Source organism: Colius striatus, chromosome 2 (assembly GCF_028858725.1).
Source record: "Colius striatus isolate bColStr4 chromosome 2, bColStr4.1.hap1, whole genome shotgun sequence".
Taxonomy (NCBI): domain Eukaryota; kingdom Metazoa; phylum Chordata; class Aves; order Coliiformes; family Coliidae; genus Colius; species Colius striatus.
The window spans coordinates 110,981,551-111,003,511 of record NC_084760.1 but is presented as its reverse complement, the minus strand read 5'-3'; the positions used below and the strand labels follow the sequence as shown (position 1 = coordinate 111,003,511).

Genomic DNA, 21,961 nt, shown 5'->3' with positions numbered 1-21,961 from the left:
GGCTGCATCAGAACAGCTTGGGTTTCCTGCTGACATTGGGTTACTGAAACAAGACTACTGAAAAGTAGTAGAGCATATGATGAAGGAGAAACTATGAGAGGGACTTTATTCATTCTGGAGAAAAGGAGACTAAGGAGTATAAACCTTCCTGCTGTCTTTGTGTGATGGGGTGTAGAAGACAGAGGAATACTGCTCATAGCTGCATAATGCTTCCATGTATTCTACTATGGAAAGTCAATAAGGGAAATCCTGATCAGCTATTAGGGAAAAAAACCCCAAATTCAGTCACTGGAGGAAATTGTCCAGAAAAGTCATGGTCTCTCTCCATCCTGAGAGCAAAAACTCAGTTCAAAATTCATTATGGCCTTAGGCAACCTACTCTCTCTTGGCTCTGCACTTGAGCTGGAGGTTGGATAGGATAATCTTCAAAATCCTGTCCAACATTAATTATTGGTTAGGCTCTTGTTAGTGAGGTTAGAGCACTTGTCATCTTCTGTTTATAAATGCAATGAAGGACTTTCACTTGGCTTCTGATACAGCTTGCGTGTTCCAGGAATGCTTATGTGTGTTACAAACCCACAGACATCCCACACATTTGATTTTGTGCTGTAGAATGGTATGTATGGGGATCTCCTTCCTCATCTGTTCCTCTTAAGATTTAATACCTAATATGTTCTTCTTTCGGAGATATAAGGTAAATCAAACTAGTTTTGAGGTAAATAACGTGTGCCTGAGCGTGTCTGTGTCTGGGGGACTAGTGACTGCTGCTCTCATTTTACTGAGATTAAGCTCTTGGTAGACAGTTGTCTCTTACCTGTGGCAGTAATGCACCTGGTTATTTCATTAATAACAAGCAGGAGCATGCAAAAATCAGCACATGGTTGGATTTCTTCTTCCTAGGTCAAACTTACAGATTCGTGCATACTAAAATGCTCGTAACACTTTTTGTATTTGACTTTCAATGTTCACAGCAATTGGAAGAAAAAAGTGAGGATGAAGAGGATAAAGAGTGCTTAAAGCAAGCCATAACTGCCCTACTAAATCTTCAAAGCAGTATGGAACGGATATGCTCCAAAAGTCTTGCAAAACGAAGGCTTAGGTAAACATGTTTCCATTTTTCCTGTTTTCTGCTCTTAATGCTTTGCTATAAATCCAGGGCTCCCAGTTTCCTCTTTTAGTAAACAATGAACAAAATAGTTTGTGACAAGCCTGCTTTTTCAGAGGAAGTGACATCAAAGCCAAGATAATTTGTTATTGTTTTAAAACCGTTCTAATTCCTCTGTGTCCTTGCATGCTGGTAGTTGAGACGTTCAGAGAGTTCACTGGTAAGTAGAAAGCTGTGCCATTTGTGGGTTAATTCTGCTCAGATAATAAATATCCACCTCAAAATATTGTAGAAGTGTTTTTCTGTGTGATAACGTAACATCCTTGTATTTGAAAGTACTTAGTCTGAAGATTGAGATAGTACTAGATGGCTATGCATCTATTTCTAAGTTGCACTGTTGTAGCAAATCCTTGGGTGATACTATCTGCTGGTTGATTTAACACTAACATTTGTCCAGTTATTTAAACATGTTCAAACTTTGCTTCTGCACTTTAAGCTAGTTTCAGTATTTTCTTTGCCAAACAAGTCCTGTGCTGCAAAGTATGATCTTTAGGCTTGGACATGAATGCATTGAACAGCTTATTTTCTCTGAACGTGCTGCTTTCAAGTTGCTGCAGTCTAAAAACATTGTCAGCTGTGGAAATGAGTGGTTTGTTAGGCTAAGAAACACTAACGGCTTGCTCACTTCTGGTTGCCTGTGTTTGGGTAAAACATTTATTGCACAGAGGATGAGTAGAAAATTTATCAGATGAGGCACTTGAGAAACATTAGTGAAGCTTGCAGTGGTGCTGATATTGAATGCTGACATTGCATTCTCAGTGGAATTCTCACCACTCAGAAAGAGGATCTTGTGTTTTTGCTGTTGGCGGTGGTTGTGGTTTTTAAGTACGTGTGTACTAATAGGTTGCCTTTCTCCCATCCCTCACTGAAGCGAATCTGCATGCCGGTTCTATACTCAGCAGATGAAGGGGAAACAGCTAGCAATCAAGAAAATGAATGAAATCCAGAAAAATATTGATGGTTGGGAAGGTAAGGACATTGGACAATGCTGTAACGAGTTCATCATGGAAGGAACACTCACACGTGTGGGAGCAAAGCACGAGAGACACATATTTCTATTTGACGGCTTGATGATTTGCTGTAAATCAAATCACGGGCAGCCAAGACTTCCTGGTGCTAGCAATGCAGAATATCGTCTGAAAGAAAAGTTCTTCATGCGAAAGGTACAAATCAACGATAAAGACGACACTAATGAGTACAGACATGCTTTTGAAATCATCTTAAAAGATGAGAACAGTGTTATTTTTGCTGCTAAATCAGCTGAAGAAAAAAACAACTGGATGGCAGCATTGATATCTTTGCAATATAGAAGCACGCTGGAAAGGATGTTGGATGTAACGATGTTGCAGGAAGAAAAAGAGGAGCAGATGAGATTTCCAAATCCTGAGCTTTATAGATTTGCAGAACCAGACTCTGAAGAGAATATTGTGTTTGAAGAAAACATGCAGCCCAAATCTGGAATCCCCATCATCAAGGCAGGAACTGTTGTCAAGCTCATCGAGAGGCTGACTTACCACATGTACGCAGGTGAGGCACTTCATTAATGTAGCCAAAGCTCACAGTAGTGACCAGTTTATGCTTCTCTTTCTGTGGTAAGCTCTTGCAGCAGAATATCTAAAGTTGTGTATAAAGTGAATACACTTTGCAGTGCACATATTGTAACGTGCTTTTTGAGTAAAGGTTTTGAGATCTAAGTATGCACCTTTGTAGGTGTAGCAGATAAAAATATGAATCCAGTTTGGTGATCACAGTAGGATATGCATGTGCACGAGGTTATTCTCATGGAAAGGGTGAGGGGGTGGGGACCTGGAGGAACTGAGCTTTAGGCAATACTTTTTCCTGTATGCCCCAGACTTCAAGAGTTGCCTTCCCTTGAGACTTCAAAGCTGAGTGGCACATGAAGCACCAGCATTGCAGAAGAGAATCACGTGCCCAGTGTTTTTAGTTCAGGATTGCACTCTACCACCTATTCCCCGTGTCTTTGCTGGGATATAATGAAAAGACCCAAGTATCAGCTTGCTAGAAGCAGTCACATCATTTGGCCTTGGAACTTCGCCTCAATCAGAATTTCAGTGGGGATTTGGTGTAAGGGTTTTTGACTTGGAGTTTCTGTTTGTGTTGAATATACGTCGAAGGCATTTATGTGATCATCCAGTCCAATGTCAGTGTGTGGAGCTTTTCCTGATAATTCCCAGGACTTTCATCAGTTGTGCTGAAAAGCATGGGCTTGGGGTTTGGATTGTGTTTGTTTTGATTCTACTTGTATATCAGTTACGCTAAAACTTTGTGCATATTAACACTTCTCATATGCAGCTGTAGATTCAGTTTGTTTCTTTCCTTCTTTCTTTTTTTTCCTCTGTCTTTCTTTCTATCTGTCTGTCATTCTGTCTGTGTGTCTTTTTCCACCCTGATTATCCTAATACATTCCTCTGCAGCTCAGTCCTGTATACCCTGCATAGATCAACAATTAATATTTGTTTGGAAGAAGTGTAGATTAGGCAGAATATAATTGGTATAGTTTAGTACTTTTGTTTCTTGTTAAAATGCTTGTAAATACATCTGTTTACTTCGTTACATTTCTTGCTCTTCTCAACATTTTGATCAGCTGATCTTTCCTAACATGTATTAGAAACCCAAATGCACTGTCATGCTGGCAGTTTTTACCAAAGCAGTTTTGTGCCTCTCTTCATTTTCTTCTAACATTTATCAGCTTTTAAGCCTTGACTTTGAATTTTACAAGCATGGTTTATGACATAATTTTACGGTTTTGGAAGTTTTAAACAATTCACCCTTAGAGAAAGGAAGAGTTTTTTGGTTTGTTTTGTTTTGAAGCTAGCATTGTGTTTGGCAGAGAATTAGCAAAAACAGTACTTCCTTAGTCCCCTTGTGAACACTTGCTTTGCTTTGGCTAACTTATGCATCTTTGAGAATTGCCTTTTCCACACACGTTGGGTCTTTGGTGCCAGTGCCTTGGCATTGCTCCAAGTGCTAGCACTGCTCTCCATACATTGCTTCTGTCTAAGAAGCCACAAACTACCTTCTCCAGTCCCATCAAACAGAAAGGCCTGTTTTTAAGGAACTCGTGGCTTGTTGAAATGTATCTCTTGGTGGGTTTTTTTGCATCTGCCTGTCTTTGTGGTCTTCACAGCACATAGAACATCAAGGAAGATTTCAAGTCTGTTGATTAAATCCACCTTCATCCACAGTCATTGAAATCCCTGCTTGTAACTGCCCCTATTTGATAAACCTTTAAGTGGGTAGCTTGAAGCCTAATGTTGTAAGCCTGTGTTACATTGACCAAACTATTGTATAACTAAACTGAGAACATGGACAGGCTGAAAGACCTTGACCAATGAAATAAAAGTGGTTGTCTTTTGTGTTTAGCCTACCTTTGTAGCCTTAAAGATCTTGGTTGAATATATATGGACCTGATGCCAAATTGCTAGGTTGCACAGCATTTCTCAATACTCTTCTCTTTCATTGTTACCTTCTGGTTTATAATTGGTTTCCTATGAGGAAAAATGTCGTTTTTGTAACAATTCTGAACTGTCTTTTCCAGAGTAACAGAGATATATAGTGACTCAGTCAAAAGTGCTCTGTTGTACAAGAAACAAGGTCCATTTAATATGTAAATCATTCAGTGTTCTGTTGCATTTATGAGATGGAGTGAGTAGGGCAACAACTTTCCGTAATAACCCTTTATCTTGTCTTTCCTACACATATCAGCTGAGTTCAAGCTGAGTTTTGCATGGGAAGATGAGCACTCAGGTGAAATCTAGCCAAACAGCTAGAGACTGTTGAAACACTTTCCTTGCCCCTTGTAGGATTGTGTATGTGTGACTGTAATCTTAAAAGAGTTTATTGACTTTATATTCATATACCAGAATAGTAAGCCCTTACTTTCCAGAGGTGTCTTTTCTCAAATGTACTGTGACTGGTTATGGCAGCCCTTGATCTGACAGTCTAAAGACAGTATTTACTGCAGCTGTGACTCTTCTCTAGGGTTTTTGTTGGTCAGATACTATAAGGAATAACTACAGAAATAATTGCAGAGATGGTACAAATTTGTTGGAAGTAGCTGAAGAGCAGTTTAGTTAGTTGCTAGTTCAGGAGTATGTGGGCTGTGTTTGGGTGATAGTCAAATCGGGTCTCAACTTTTATGTCATCTATGAAGACACACATTTGTAGATGTGGGTATTGGACCTTTTAGTTTTCTTCTTTCACCTCCCTGACAATGTACAAACCAGTTTATCAGCTTGAAGTATCTCTGTAGCTGTAGCCTAGCTCTAACAAAGCAGCGCTGCCAGCAGTGGGAGGAATCCACCATCCTGAGAGCTAAGATGACCAGCTCACCACAAAGTGTGAATAGACTGTCCAAACCATCCCATGCTGCAGCAGCAGAATAGGGGAAAATCCCCTTTGCAAAAGCAGCTTCCCATATATTTTTACATGAGTCAAACTGCCCTTCAATTAGAAATTCAGATTCTGGCTGTATTTGCTTACTCTGGTTGGGTTTAGTTGGTTTAATGTGTTTCCACATTCATTATCTCTTCCTTTGCCTGATTCTTGTTTAAGAGCAGCTGGGTTAGGTGGTACCAATAGTTGAAAGTTGTGGCTTTTTTTTTATCTATAGGGCAGTGCTCTTCTATTTTTAAAGCTTTGATATGTTAAGAGTGCTTGTGCGTCATCATAGTGTCCGTTTCCTTTCTTAAGGAATTCAAGGGTGATTATTTATAAGTCCTTGCAGAACAAGTTATTGTTCTTTTTTAGCTTTCAAATTGGCTGTATTGAAGAGAGAATTATCACATGAGCAGACATCCTGACCAACTAGCGTTGTCTGTGGGTTTTTTTAATGCTTGCTCATATGTTGTACACTGTTTTGAGTTACAGATTTTACCAGTAAGATAACAAGGTTAGATTTGGTTTTCTGATGTCCTTCACTGGAAATTCAATATGTACTGTGGATTTCAATGCTGACCCTACCTGTAAATAGCAATAGCTATGACCCAGAGCTTGCAGTGATCTGAAAATGTGACTTGCTATGGAGACTTTCTGGTTTTATCTGTTTAGGGTGAATGTGTGTACAGAATGGAAGGTGTGAAAAGATAAGTCGCTGTGCTTACTTCTGTACTTGTTTTTAGGACAAGAAAAAATGTGTGTTTTCATGAGGATGGGGATGACATTCCTTTTGCAAACGGATTTGGAGATTTGCCTTTGAAAAGGGTTCAGTTTCAAGGAGAGATGGGAGAGGAGTTATGATAAAAATAGAGTAACAGAGGACATAGAGATGGTAAAGCAGAATAGCCAATTGTTAAGAAATCGGAATTGGAGTAGGACAGAAATGCAAGGAACTGCTGTGTTCCACCATACAGGATTAGTCTGGGCCACACATTACAGTAAGTTGCCCAGTTGAGGAGTCCAGTAGGATCTAAGAAAGGTAGAACATTCATTCAAATAGATCAGAAGCTGGTAAATAGTTATGGAGGATTTTGTAAAAGCTCTTAAAAACCTGTATTCCTGGAAACAAATCTAATGGCTTGGTACAGCTTCAGGTGAAACAATGCAGATGGGTTTTTTGTTCATTACAGCCTGTAAGAACTCCTGCTTCAAGTCCTGTGTGCTCCTCTCCAGCCATTCCGTGTTAGAAAAACTACCAGTTGGGCTTTGTTTTTAAAATATCTGTATGGGTTTAATATGCAGAGCCATTGCAGCCCACTCATTAATTTTATTCAGTGCTAACTATGTTAACCTGGTTTCTGGTCAGCTCTGAGCAGTGCCAGTGTGCTGTCACTGCATTTCCTGGTGCTTGAGAACAAATGGTCTTGCTTTCATCGTTAAGGGAGACACAAAGTTTTTCTGCTTTGAATACTTACATGTTTTTATAAAGCATTTGAATGTTTTAAATGAACAGATATGTAATGAGCCAATTGAAGTGAAATCTGTTGATTTTCTTGCAGTGAAATAATCAGTTGTACCAGTTTAGGGAAAATGTTCTCCCCTTGAAGAGGCCATTTCTATCCAGTGCAAAGCTATTTAACGTGTCTTCTGAGTTATTGTGTCCTGATCATTGTCAAAACCAAAGTTCTTTACTAGATGGCTCATGAAAATATAAAATAGATTGTTTTCTTTAAAGTTGTTGAAAAAGAATCCAGTCTTTTTGAAAGGAAAAGGGAAGGAGAAAAGCCATTGTTTGGAATTTTCAACCAAATCAAATTGGTTTTAAATTGTGCTTTGTATTGCTATTTCAAGAGGTTCTGAATTGTTACCAGAGCAATTTGGGTTTATGTTGTGTAATCTGTAAATTGATAGGCTGGCTTCCTTAATTTTAAAGAGTACTTAAAGTTATTTTAAAGTATATTAAAAAAAATAGGTAATTGCTGACATGGGCATAAAATTCTACTCTCTCTTAGATCCCAACTTTGTTCGGACTTTCCTCACAACGTATAGATCCTTCTGTAAACCTCAAGAGCTGCTGAGTCTGCTAATAGAAAGGTATGCCACTGTTCAAAATATTCTTCATATATACTCCAAATTTCTTCATTTTGTGACTTTTACTTGGAGTAGAGTTTGTAAGGTTCTTAATTTCCAGTTGGTTCTGATTCCCTCCAAACACTCCTTAAACCTTGTCAAATTCAAGGATTGTGCAAGTAAAATGTGCAAGTTGTAGGCAGATGCTTTGGGACTGTTTGGGTAGCTTCAGTAACTTCCAGCATCTCATGGTTTTGTCTTTAGAATCTGTATTATCATTGTTATTATTGAATTTAGAAAATCTCCCTATGTGCTTATCAAAATGTAAGGTCCTGACATGTGGAAATATTCTGAGTTTTGAGCTGTCTTTAATCAACATTTATTCATGCATGTTGTGAGCAAGATTAGTGTAATAGGAACCTGGTTGCTTACATCCATCTTCTGTGCTAGATTTGAAATTCCAGAGCCTGAGCCAACGGAAGCTGATCGTATTGCTATGGAGAATGGAGACCAGCCTCTTAGTGCAGAGTTAAAAAGATTTAGGAAAGAGTACATTCAACCTGTGCAGCTACGGTGAGTATTGCATCCACGTGAGCCAAACTGGCTTCTTTAAGTCTTTTGAAGTATCACCTTCTGGATGCAGTGGCTGTTCGTGGTACCAGCAGCCTTTCTTGTAGATGCTTTGATAGAGAACTTACGTGGGCAGTCAGCCATTTGGACCTTGCTGCTTTTCAGTTTGAGTTAATGGCATTAAGAGCCTTGGGAAAGGCTTGAGCTGAGTTTCAGACTATTAGTGTGCAAATTACTTTCTTACACTTGCCATTCTTTTTAATCCATACCTCTACAAGCCTGTACAGCATAAGTGTGCCACAAAGATGTAGGCAGAGAACATTTTGGATCATGTTCTTTTTATGAACAACACTAATACTCTGAGTACCTTAAAATAGACAAACACTTTTAGCTGGTTGATATTGAAGTGCAGACAGTAGAATAATCCCCTTTGGTCTGCTGATTCTGATGTATCTGTGAGCCCTCACCTACTAAAAGCCTTGAAATGTGGGACATGAAGGTAGAGTGCTTGTAGAGTATTGTAGTAGTGTATTGTAGAGTGCTTACTTACCCTTTCCTTCTGCAGAGTATTAAATGTATGTCGACACTGGGTAGAACACCACTTCTATGACTTTGAAAGAGATGCTGATCTTCTGCAACGTTTGGAGGAATTCATTGGCACAGTAAGAGGTATTTATGGTTTCTTAAGTGCTGGCATTTTATCATAAAGCGTCCCTTTTCAAAGGTAGGGAATGGAATCACTTTTCCTTTCATTGAGCAGATAAAGAAGAACAGGACTGACTACTTGTCCTGGTTTCAGCTGGGTTAGAGTTATTTTTGTCCCCAGTAGCTGGTATAGGACTGTGTTTTGGATTTAGTGTGAGAATCATATTGGTAATACCCTGTTGTTTTAGTCATTGCTAAGTAGCACTTATCCTGAGTGGAGGACTTTACAGTTTCCCATGCACTGCCAAGGAATAGGGGCACAAGAAACTGAGAGGGAATGTGGCCAAAACAGCTGATCCAAACTAGTCACTATTCCATACCATAGGATGTCATGGCCAGTATATAAACTGGGGGGTGGAACGGGCAGGAGAGACAGATGCTGCTTGGGCATCGCTCAGTGGGTTGTGAGCAACTACAGAGGGCACCACTTGTCTTTCTTGGGTTTTATTTCTCTCTCTTTTTGTTATATTCCCTTTCATTCCAATTATTGTTGTTTTATTTTATTAATTACTCTGTTCTTACATAAACCCACAGCTTTTCCTTTTTTTTAACCCTAATTCTCCTCCCCATCGCACTGGGAATGGGGAGGAGTGGGCAGGCAGCTGCATGGTGCTTAGTTGTTGGATGGGGTTAAACCACAAATATTCCACAAAGGACATAAAATACACCTTAATGTTTAAAAAGCCACACTATTATTATCCAAAGTCTAACCCCTGTTAAGAAAAATGTTATTTACATTCTAATAAATAAGTACTAGTTTTTTTATAAAGGGACTGAAATAATGCAAAAGAGTGAGAACCGAGTAATAATCAGGACAGAATAATTGCTTTAATTGTCCTCTTGAACTATACACAGGGGTAGTTTTTGTATAAGCTTGATGTTGGAAACCACTGTTTCTTGGAAGCAAGGGCTTATAGAACACCTTCCAGTTGTGATTGTACAGATCTTTCCTATTCTCTTGTAAGAAAAACTGAGACAGCTACAGGAGCAGTTTGTAGGAAAACACTCTGTTGGAGAAGTATTTAATGGTTATTTAGCCATTTAAAAGAGAGGGAGAATGAGCCAACTAGTTTAATGAAGACTACTGGTAAATTTTCAGTGGAATGGCCATCAAGTGCACAAAATTCTTATGGTATAGAGCTAAACAGGCGTTTGGCCTTCGTGTGTTATTCTGAGCTTCAGTGCTAAATGCAGCAGAGGGAGAAGCTTCTCCCTGTTTATTATTTTTGCCCTTCTGTGCTATCTGAGGTAAGCACACACACTTGCCCAAAGTATATGGTTCAGGGTGTTTACAGAATTGCATTTTGGGCAAAAGAAAGTCGGTTCCTGTCAACTCATTGTGAAGTCAGAGAAGAAAAGAAGGTACCTGATTCAGAGCAGGAGCCTGATTTGGGTGGATTTTAAATTGTGCTTGGGTAAACTTGATGTGCTTAGCATTGGCTGCTGAGGCATTCTTCTTTATATGTTCAGGTGCTCTGAGACTGTGAGAACACCACTCGTGCACTTCTAAGAATACATGGTTGCTTTAACTTAGCAGGTTTGGGGTTTACATCCAAGAACTTCTAAATTATACTGACCTCTTCTGTGGGGAAAAAAAGACAAGTGTGAAGAGTAACTAAACAGTCATTTTCTCTCTGTGTGTCAGGCAAAGCAATGAAGAAATGGGTCGAATCCATCACAAAGATAATCAACCGGAAAAAGCAGGCACAAGCCATTGGGCCGAGTCACAACATTACTTTTGAGAGCCCACCTCCAGCGATCGAATGGCACATAAGCAAACCAGGACACACAGAGACTTTTGACTTGCTCACTTTGCATCCCATAGAAATTGCTCGGCAGCTCACTTTACTTGAGTCAGATTTTTACAGGTAACTTTCCTCCATTGAAAAACACATGACACAAACCAAAATATTCTCCAGCATGAAATTGTTTCTGCGGGCCCCTGCTGTGAAGCCCCACGGTAGGTCAAGGGACTTTACCAATGCTGTATATTAATTGCTATTTTTTCAGCAAAAAGAGATTCTAAAAGCCAGTATTTGTCTTATCTTCCCCAAGTTAACGTGTGCAGCACACGTGACTGATGTGTGCTCTTAATTGCATTGTGCTGCAGGCGTCCCCTGTTATTTTTACCAGTATGAACATTCATTAAATGGGTTTATCTTCATATCCCAGTCTGTGAAGCAAATTATGGACCATGCCAGATCTCACTAGCTGTCTGTGAGAGGTTGTTCAGGCATTGGAAGCTCACTTTTTGTTCTGGTGAATGAGATGTAGACTTCATTCCTCTTTTAGATGAACAGAGGTGGTTAAGAGTCACGTAAATTAAGACATGTTTACACATTAAAAATGGCTTAGTCACTGTGGCTTAGTCATGCAGGGAGCCTAACATTATAGAAGTGATACCTTAAGAATTTTTCTCCAAATATTAATTCAAAATTCACTGGAAATAAAGGAGTTTTGGGAAGATAGTATCTTTCCTGCTTTTAATTACATTTTTTGACACATGCGTCTGCCTTTCTAGAGCTGTGCAGCCATCTGAGCTAGTAGGAAGTGTGTGGACAAAGGAAGATAAAGAAATCAATTCTCCCAACCTTCTGAAAATGATAAGGCACACAACTAACCTTACTTTGTGGTTTGAAAAGTAAGTGGCTTTCCTGAATCTTCACCTACTCCCTTGCTGAACCTTTACAGTCCAATCGGAAGTATACAGTGAAAAACACTGTTCTGAGAGAATTCCAGTTTTAAGTCACGTTTAGATTCTACAGCTGGGCTCTGCACCAATTTTACCATAATGATCTCAGCTTTCTGCTCTTAGAGTATTTTCAAATGTTTGTTCTTTAGCCTTGTCAAGTAACTTGATAAACTTTTCACATCTGTTCCTGTTACAACTTAATGTTTGGTTTTTGGAGAGCTCGTCGGCTCTTGAGTACAAAATCAAATGTTCTTGTGTGTTTAGATGCATTGTGGAAACAGAGAACCTAGAGGAAAGAGTCATTGTAGTGAGCCGGATAATTGAGATCCTGCAAGTTTTTCAAGAGCTAAACAACTTCAATGGTGTTCTTGAGATTGTCAGTGCGATGAACTCCGCAGCAGTGTATAGGTTGGATCACACCTTTGAGGTAAGGTGAAACGTTATCTAGTTTTGGTGTGGAAGGGTAATGCAGTGCACATTAGCTACGCTAAAAGCCTGTTTGTTCAGTAAGCATTCCCTTCAAAGAAGGAGAAAGGAAGGGAAATCTCCCAAGAAATTAGGGTGTAATAGAGAGGGTTTTAGTCTTCTCTAAATCCGAGAAATCAATCCTCACTTAAGAAAGGCAGAAAAAGGGAGCGAGGTTGTGGGGCACTCTCCTTGCAGTTACTGACTTAAATATCACTGGGAAACCATTACTCTTGGCCACACTTTTACCCTGTCTTTCCTGACAACCTGTTTCATCTCTCTTCTTAGCAAATTCCAAGTCGCCAGAAGAAGATTTTAGAAGAAGCTTATGAGCTGAGTGAGGATCATTATAAGAAATACTTGGCAAAACTCAGGTCCATTAACCCTCCTTGTGTGCCTTTTTTTGGTAAGTGCATTTGATTTGAATGAGCTGTATTTTGCATAAACATTTGGCAAGTATTGAGCTAGAGCACTAAAAAGAATATGAACAATAGTGAAGAGTTCAGTTATAACAGTGCAGTTTTGAGTTCCCAGACATTAATTGCTTATATGTGAAAAAAAGAATAAAATGACTATTAATTTGCAGTAAAAAGTACATCTGTGATGCCTTATTTACATTTTTACTTTGAATGTGACTTGAACTGTGTTGTGACCATAGAATCATAGAATGGCAGGGGTTGGAAGGGACCTCTAAAGATCATTCAGTCCTACCCCCCTGCCAAAGCAAGTCCACCTAGATCAGGTCACACAGGAACGTGTAAATGGTGACATTAGAAATATTATTGCCATTGACTAGTAGAGAAAGAAGGAGCCCTTTCCCCATCAAGAGTTCCAAGAAACAGATTTCATTTTTATAGTTACTTCTAAGTAGAGTCTTCTATTAAAAAGTTTTATTTCTATAAAAACAGAGTTTTGGAAGAAAGCTTCTTCTTTATAACCAGATTTAACAGTTCTTCTTTCAAGTAGATTGCTTGGAATTTCTAATATTTAGGAAACTGTGAAGTTAAGCACATGGCATTCCTGTTCTTTAGCAAGTTACTCAGATGTTTGCTGCAGATCTGCTCCAGTTGTGGACATTATCCTTGTCCAGCATAGGCTTCAGGTCAAAACTGAAAGAAAATAGTGTTGATGGGTTTTTGGGCCTTTTAAAGATTTAGGAAAGGTGTACACCAGGGCTCTTCAAAGAAAGATGAGATCAACTAAGAAACCTTCTGTCCTGCTTCAGAGATGAGTGGAGATTAGCAGGATCACATGTGAATAGCTTCAGTTGTTTCTCTCAAGTTATACGTAGAAGAGTCATAATGGCAGTTCCACATATATTATTTGTGTACTTGAGAATACCCCTTTTTTCCTAATCTTCAAATGATTTGATGCAATTATGAAGCCAGAAGTAGAGACTGGAACAGAAGAATAGAATCTGAAGATCATTTTTCAGAGCTTAGATGTCAGTCTCTAATGAGCTAGAGCTGAATTGAGGCAGAAGAACTGAGAGAAAGCATTTGAGCTCAGTGTACTCTTGTCTTGCAAAATGCTAGTAGTGTGCAGTTGTGTGAGCTTCCTAAACAGCAGAAAGATGCATAGACTGAAAATTTGATGCAATAAAGGCAGCTTTCTGGAGAAGACATATTGAAGTTGTTGCCTTTATTTGAAAATTAGATGCAATGCTCTTATTGACCTTAACTGAGAATTATTAGCGTGCACAGATTAAATTCTTTAAGAATTCTGTATGTTTTAGTCATATGACTTCCTCTGTGATTTGTACTGTATATTGAGAACCTCTCCTGTGTGCTTTTTAGGGATTTACTTAACTAACATTTTGAAAACAGAAGAAGGCAACCCTGAATTTCTCAAGCGACATGGGAAGGAACTTATAAACTTCAGCAAGAGAAGAAAGGTAGCTGAAATAACAGGAGAGATACAGCAGTACCAGAACCAGCCATATTGTTTAAGAGTAGAATTTGACATCAGGGTAAGTGACATTATTTCTTTGAATCCATGAACTGAGCTACCTTTGTGGTGACTGTCAGCTGATAGACCATAAGGATAGACTGAATTCACACAGATTCAATCAGACTCAATCAGAGATGAGCAGAAAGCCTGCCACAGAATCTTTCAGGTCTCACTGTCCTTTCTTAGGACAGAAAACTCCATGCTTGGACTTTGGTGGGTTTGGGGTTTTGTTTTGCCAGTGTAGGGATGTTGGTAGATTAAATCTTCTCACTGGTCAGTGTTAAAAAGGAACAGAAACTACCAGATTCTTGCTGCCCTTCACTCAGTTGTGTTTATCTGTCCAGTGAGCTCAGTTGTGTTTTCCCTCCTCTGTTACACTGCCTTTATGTTTCCAGATTTATCTGAAAGCACTGTGTTTATATCATGTATTGGTCGTGATGCTTACATTTCTCTTTCTCCTGGCATTTGTTCTCCTTCATCTGTGGTGTGGTCTAAGCAGTCTTCTCCCTGTTTGCTTCTTCTTCTCCTCTCTCCCTGCTTACTTCCTCTTCCCTCTTCTCCCTCTCCTCTTTAAGTATCTTTTGAGCTATATACTTGTTATTTGTTGTCCTTGGGGTTTGACAGAATACATTGTGAGAGCAATCTTCACTGCATTGGTGTAAAGACAGCTGACATACAGCTTCTTCTGAAGGTGTTTCAACTAATCTGATCTGATTCTTTGCATTGCAGAAGTATTTAGAGTGCTTTCACTGTTGGTTTTCAGACCAAGCATAGCAGTAGGGGTTGATAGCAAAGGGCTGTCGGTAAACAGACTTATTAACTTAAACATCTATCCTTACTTCTGACTTCAGCATTTTCTCTTCTGTGGAACAGCTGGCATCATTTGTGCAGCAGAAACAAACAGTGCTTAGCCAGTACTAAGAAGCAGCTTAGCTGACAACTTTTCTATCTTCTTGCATTTCAGAGATTTTTTGAGAACCTGAACCCAATGGGAAGCAGCATGGAGACGGAATTTACAGACTATCTGTTCAACAAGTCACTAGAGATAGAACCACGGAATGTCAAGCCTCCACCAAGATTTGTTAGTATTCAGTTTCTTTTGTAATGGTTTTTTTAAATGCTTACATTTGTCTTTCACAGATAACAGAAGTCGTTTTATATCTCTAACTTCACAAATGCCAGCCTACATGTAGGTGATCCTCGTGGCCTTTTGATGTTGTTTGATGTTATCTTTTCTTGTCATTTCAGCCCAAAAAATACAGCTATCCTCTCAAGTCCCCAGGTGTTCGTCCCTCTAATCCAAGGCCAGGTACCATGAGACATCCTACACCCCTGCAACAGGAGCCAAGGAAAATTAGTTACAGCCGCATCCCAGAGAGCGAGACTGAAACTACAGCGTCTGCACCAAACTCCCCCCGAACACCTTTGACCCCTCCTCCTGCTTCTGCTACTTCAAGTACTACAGATGGCTGCAGTGTGTTTGACTCAGATCCTTCAAGTCCTTTTCATGCAAGTAGGTGCTAACAGATTGTATCCCAAGAGTGTTTGTGTTAGATTTTGTGGTGTTAAACAGACGAAATCATGTTCAGTCTTCTAAAGTGACTTACAGGAATAGTTCCTTTCTTCTCCTTGAAGCAGCAAAAACTTTCACTGTGCTTTATTCCTTTTATTTTTAATAAGTTCTTATTATAAAGGGAGAAACTGAGCAGAATTATGTGTATTATACAGAGAATATGACACATCTTGGGAGAAGCTGTCAAAACAGAAGGCAGATGTATATCTCTAGTACCCATGCAGTGCCACAAACGTTTGTGGGGTGAGGATCTGTTTGATAGTGAACAGTGAGAATAAAAATGAATGGTTTTTGGGTGCCATATTCTGCTGTCTGCCATTCTTAATTGCTTTCAGTGCACATGGTTTTCCTGCAGAACTTAAAATGAGTATTTTACTGCTTTAAATTCATCAGGCCCATCCACACCTGTTTTTCTTCGGTTTTCAACATGCAAGGAAGCTTATATTTGATGGTGTGCTTTCAGTAGTTAATAGTGGACATAGCCTCCTTTCATGTATGAGGGCTTGCAAATCAAGTACAAGGCTAGTCTTGTGTTCAGCTGGTTGCTACACAGCTGGTTGCTACAAGGAAACGAAATGACTCGTGAAAAAGTTTCTGAGCAAAGCAGTGACATTGCTGAGTGTCTAAGCCAGGTCTTTGGAATACCTTCCTCAGGAGACAGTTCTTCATTTTTGGGTTGGCCCATCGACTGCAGGTTGAGGATATTGCTTTAGTGATGCAAGAACAACTTTTTGGTGTGGTTTTGGTCTCGAGGATTACTTAAGAAGATTCAGAAATGTCCACAGAGATGGCTGTGGCTCAGAAAAGCAGTTTGTTGGGAAGCTGCAAGTCAGAAGGTTGTTTTACTGTCCGTCTTTAGCACCTTGATTCATGCTGCTTTTTATGACCAATTACTTTATTATTTATGACACCTTTATTGGCAGCAATAAAGGAAATATGCTGCATCAAACAAAAGTTCATAATTATCAGGATTTATTATTTTATATCCACTAGGATCTGCTTCTGTGTCATCCATAAACTTTACCAAAAATTCAGATGAAGCTCACGTCCCCCCTCCAGTTCCTCCACGAAGACGACCAGAATCTGCCCCAGCTGAATCCTCCCCATCCAAAGTAAGTAAGGAGTAAAAAGGGCTTCTTTTTCCCCAAGAACAGAGGGCAGGGTATGATAAAAAAAGTAACTCTTCAAGTTAGTACCTGTGAAAGGGTAAGCAGCCATGTATTTCAGGCCTTCACAGTTCTGCCTCATTATGTTCTGATTCCAAAGAAATGAAAATTGAAAGATGGGACCTAAATTTAGAGTTAAAAATTACTGGTTTTAACTCTAAAAAACAGTCTGCTGTGCTCAGGCCCTCACATGGCCTTTGAGAACTTGAGGCTTCAGGTAGATGTTTCCATCTGTGATAATTGTCCCAGAGCATTTTGAGGTGTATGGGAATAAATAACTGAGGAATACTAATGATGGCACACAAAGTACAAGCCTCGGTCCTCTGAAAAGGTTCATTACAATATGTGACCCTAGTGCTGTGGTGCTCAGTGCTTTCTTTCCCTTCTTGGTTACCTGTCAAGCCTGCCTGCTTGAGCCATTGCTGCATTTTCCTTTTGCGTTTGCCTGGTGCTTGGGTTCTGATCGAGCGTTTGTTGCAGACTGTGACAAATGTCTCATTATTTCAGTGGAAGCTGGTTTGTGACTTAAAAGAATTGGGTGGATTTTAAAATCCCTCTCTCAAAATTACTTTGGAAGATGCATGTCTTTGAAGAGAGCTTGTATATGGCTCTTCAGCAAGTTGTTCTTTTCAGACTACAGGTGTCTGTGCTATCAGCCAGAAGTGTTTTTACCACATCAGGTTCCTACCAAAATGTAGCTAAAAACATCATATACATGATAGGGTGTTGGAGACCAATGACCTTGCCATTGTGGTCTGCAGCTTGGGAACAGTTCACTTCAATAATTCTGATCCCTTAATTCCATCTTCTGAGCATAGTTTATTTTTTCTCCACTTCAGCATCATCTGCCTCTCCCTATTCCTCATTTTCTTGGCGAAATACCCATCCCAAGTGCCTGTTACTGGGAGAGATGGTGGATGATAGCCAGACCTACCCAGCAAGCAGATCTGGAACTAGCATGGAAATTGTTGCTTTGACCATTCTTTGCCTTGCCTTTGTCTCTCTCTGTGCATCTTGATTCCTTCCATCCTTGGCTGTTAACTCATGTACTGACATACCCCCGCTCTTCCCCTGCACATCCAGCCTCTGTCTTCTGTCCACATCACTCTGAGAAACGTTGTTTTTCAGGCGCCACCATTCCCTTCTGCTCCTTTACTCCCCATCTTCATTCTGCACCTGCTTGCTGTGCCTACTCTTTAGCTGGATAAGTGCAGTTCTGCAGGGCAGGAGCTCTGCGTCCGTTTCACAGCGGGGTCCTGTTCTTTACTGCCACTCTGAAATGTTGTTGAATGAAATGTTTGTGTACCTCAGATCACTTCTGCGCACCTGGACAGCCCACCAGCAATCCCTCCCAGGCAACCAACCTCGAAAGTGTATTCACCAAGGTACTCAGTGCCTGACCGGACCTGCATCTCTGACCCCCCTGAAAGCCCTCCTGTCTTACCACCACGAGAACCTGTCCGAACTCCAGATGTTTTCTCTAGCTCACCACTACACCTCCAACCTCCACCACTGGGGAGAAAAAGCGAACTCGGTAACACCTTTTTCCCCAACAGTCCGTCCCCGTTTACTCCCCCTCCCCCTCAGACACCTTCTCCACATGTAGCACGGAGGCATCTTCCATCACCACCTTTGATACCACAAGACGTGGACCTCCATTCTGTTGCCGGACCACCCATTCCTCCACGACAAAGCACTTCTCAACATATCCCAAAGCTTCCTCCAAAAACTTACAAAAGGGAGCACACACACCCATCAATGCATCGAGACGGACCACCCTTGCTGGAGAATGCCCCCTCCTCCTGAAATGATCCCTTGCGCTGGGAGCTGCGTTTTCCTGGTGCTACGTCTGTTGCTGGCAATGGATGCACTGAACCTGGTGGTGCCCAGGACTTGGGATGTGTATGCCAAACACTAAAAAACTCTCCCACGGATTGGAAATGCAGTTGTACAGAAATGGAATTGCAAAAAAAAAACCCCACAACCCCCCTCCTCCCCCTCCAGACGTTCTAAGTGGAAAAACCGGTTAACTTGCTGTTCTCGTTTTAGTAGGTGGGACATTGTTCTAAAGTAACTGAACAACTGATTGTACCAGAAAACAGACTCGAGAGACTTCTTTGGCCAATGAGCAGAGACTGTGTTTGTGTGATGACCAATAGTGTCCAGTACAGGAAGGAAAACAGTCTTGTATCCATCAGTTCCATGCAGTGGCACAGTTTTTGGAATGAAAACATTATGCACTTTTTTTAAATCTCAAACAGGGAACTTTATAGCCTTCTTAATTTTTCCTTTGCTTTACTCCCTGCTTTAAAATACCTTCCTAAAATTCTAAGAAGGACTGTGAGGAAGATCTGTGGTACCTAACTGAGCTAGAATTAAGGCAAAGCACTGTATTGCGGTCCTGTTTACAAGTTCTTGCAATGAGTAGTAGGGGGTACCTAGGCTTCACCAAAGAGGTACTTTATTATTATTTTATGAAATATTATGGTGCCAGTTCAAAAAATAAATTTTTGCCAGGAAGCATAATGTCTAATTATTGCTTTCTTTAGCTAGAGCAGATGAAAAGTCTTACATCGTTACGATGACAGAAAAAAGCAGCACTATCATCCGAAGTGAATACGCTACTACATTTAGAAGACTGTTAATCTCTGCTAGGTTATGTCACGTTCTTTTTTTAAGGTTTACTGATAATCCATTTCATGGCTAGTAGCTCTTCTTTTTTCAGTCATGCCATGAAAACAGCCACTCGTGAAAAGGAGCACTCACTGGTCAACTCCCATAGCTATCGTCATGTTTTACTAACAATAGATTAATCAACATACCTAGCCTTGCCTTGCAGTTGCATAAATCATGTGTATATAGTGAACGTTGCATAAATATACTTGCAGATTGTTTTTAATTTAATTGAAATAAAGATACAGATATGTTTGGCTGACATACGTTACATTTTTACACAGATACGTGCACAACTCAGTTTTTCACTTTAGCACTGAAGGGGGTAAAAGCACACGTTGTAGATATTTTTCCTAGTTCAGTGTATGCGTTTTAGTAACAAGAGCCTAAAGAGAAGTTGCTTTTGGCATGTGTTATGAAGCAATAATTGGGTAATATTCGAGAAGCTGGCTTACTCCCAGAGTGAATTATTATACATTATAAAATACACACTTGTTAGATTCAAACCTGTATTAATCTTTGCAGTAGCTGTGTCCAAAATGCACGTGACAAAGCATGTACTGGCCTAAGTGTCATGACATGGATTATCCATAAACCTGTGAGCTGCATTTCATCTCTTAGACAATACAGTGACAGTAGTGGCGTGGCAGTTACTGAAGAAAAGAAGCTCTGTAACCTCCACTACATCAAGTATGTGAAACATAAAGTATCTCATCTTCAATGGTTATGGGTCAAAGTAACATTCTATCCCATTTCGTCTTTGGAAGTGGAATACATTTGAGTATCTTGGAAAGCTGTGTCATTAGAGATGGTGTTAGTCAAGCAATGATGGAAATCACCTTTCTTAAGGCAGTGCCATTGATTGGTGCCCCTTGGTCCTTTTGTTGTGGTCATTACATTTCAGAAAGCGTTCACGTTTCAGCAACAAGAACAACAGGTTTTTGTCATGGTCAGATGTTGAAATCTGTCAGTTGCAACCCTTCTCTGATGTCTTCAGTAACATTGTTTTGAAACATTTTCCTGGCCAAAAAAAAAAGAAGCAGTGAAGATCTCTAAACCTTGGCTTCGGAGGAGAACGTGACATGGGAGCTTTGTAAAAACCCTCAGGCTACAGGAGCCATGGTTTAGGTTATTGATTCTTTGGATGTGAAAAACACCACGATGAGCATACTGTTGGCAAAGTCATCTAAATTATTAGCTCACCAGTGGATTACCAGAAATGTAGACTTTCTGATCTGTAATCTCTTCTCTACGCCCTTGTCTGTGCTGTTTTGCAGCCGAGGCAGACCAGGCTGCTGGTTCATTAGGTTAAGTTGCTGAGCTGGAAGGAAACACCTCACACTGATGCTGCTAATCAACAGATTTCTTGAATGTCAGTAGGTCTCTATTTCCTTTTGTGAAGTGGGGAATGCTGTTTCTCATCTTTGTGGCTGAGGATGAAAGTATTTTATTGGTGAGGTACTTGGACAACACGTGATAGTTTCCATGTAAAAACCTAACATAGATGAGCTTTGGAGCCCAGCAGAAGGTGTCAGTCATACAGTACACAAATCACAGTGTTGATTCAGCTGCAAACAGGGTAAGAATCAAAGCTGTTGCATTTAGAATAAGAGTTTTGAGTACAGCTGCTAAACCACCAGTTTGTCTGATGACAGCTTTATTGGAGTTAGGAATTATTTGATCTGGAATTACTTCTTATTTGTACCATGTTTTCATTAGTGATAATAATTTTCATATAGAAACTGAAATAGTTTTTGTAATGCTGAATGTCTCCTCAGTGAAATGACCCTGAATGGTCTGGTGTGGCCTGGACAATGAAACATCTTTTGCAGAGGCTAGGTGAGTTGCTGTATTACTCTAGAGTGCTGATACATAGCTAAAAGTCAGCCTAAAGCACTGGAGACTGAGCAGGCAGAGTTACTGACAATTTGTGCTGTTTCACCTGAAGGTTTCCACTTTATATATAGTTGAGTGCAACAGGGGAGCGTAACCTGAGTTTGCCCATTTTCTTCCAGACTCTGATGGTTGTGTGTTAGTTGAGAAAAGCCCTCAGGGGATTTGGAAGGGCTAGGATTCCAAGTGCAAGGTCCCACGTCCTGATCTGGGTAACCCCTGGTATCAACATAGGCTGGGGAGGAAGGGATTGAGAGCAGCCCTGTGGAGGAGGACTTGGGGGTACTGGTAGGTTAAAAGCTGGATATGAGCTGGCAACTTGTGCTCAAAGCCCAGAAAGCCAACCATATCCTAAGCTGCATCAAAAGCAGCATGGGCGGCAGGGTGAGGGAGGGGATTCTGCCTCTCTGCTCTCCTCTCGTGAGATCCCAGCTGCAGCTCTGCTTCAGCTCCAAGGCCTCTAATACAAGAACAACACGGAGCTGCTGGAGTGGGTCCAGAGGAAGGCCACAAAGGTGATCAGGGGATGGGAGCAGCTCTCCTCTGAGGAAAAGCTGAGAGAGTTGGGGTTGTTGAACCTGGAGAAGAGAAGGCTTCGGGGAGACCTTACTGTGGCCTGTAAATAATTGAAGGGGTATTAT

General features: G+C 40.4%; 1 protein-coding gene across 2 annotated transcripts in view; it reads left to right on the top strand.

Moving 5' to 3' along the window:
* Positions 1–19,689, top strand: part of SOS1 (SOS Ras/Rac guanine nucleotide exchange factor 1) — a 52,641-nt gene extending 32,952 nt beyond the window's left edge. For both annotated transcript variants that reach the window (XM_061989122.1, XM_061989121.1), the window contains 14 exons: positions 972–1,099; positions 2,037–2,692; positions 7,576–7,657; positions 8,084–8,206; positions 8,769–8,872; positions 10,554–10,776; positions 11,430–11,549; positions 11,865–12,027; positions 12,354–12,471; positions 13,862–14,034; positions 14,980–15,096; positions 15,264–15,528; positions 16,582–16,700; positions 18,066–19,689. In XM_061989122.1, the coding sequence (XP_061845106.1) occupies positions 972–1,099; positions 2,037–2,692; positions 7,576–7,657; positions 8,084–8,206; positions 8,769–8,872; positions 10,554–10,776; positions 11,430–11,549; positions 11,865–12,027; positions 12,354–12,471; positions 13,862–14,034; positions 14,980–15,096; positions 15,264–15,528; positions 16,582–16,700; positions 18,066–18,560 (2,886 nt within the window). In that variant the 3' untranslated portion in view covers positions 18,561–19,689. The remainder of the gene's footprint in view (positions 1–971; positions 1,100–2,036; positions 2,693–7,575; positions 7,658–8,083; positions 8,207–8,768; positions 8,873–10,553; positions 10,777–11,429; positions 11,550–11,864; positions 12,028–12,353; positions 12,472–13,861; positions 14,035–14,979; positions 15,097–15,263; positions 15,529–16,581; positions 16,701–18,065) is intronic.
* The last annotated feature ends 2,272 nt before the right edge of the window (positions 19,690–21,961 follow it).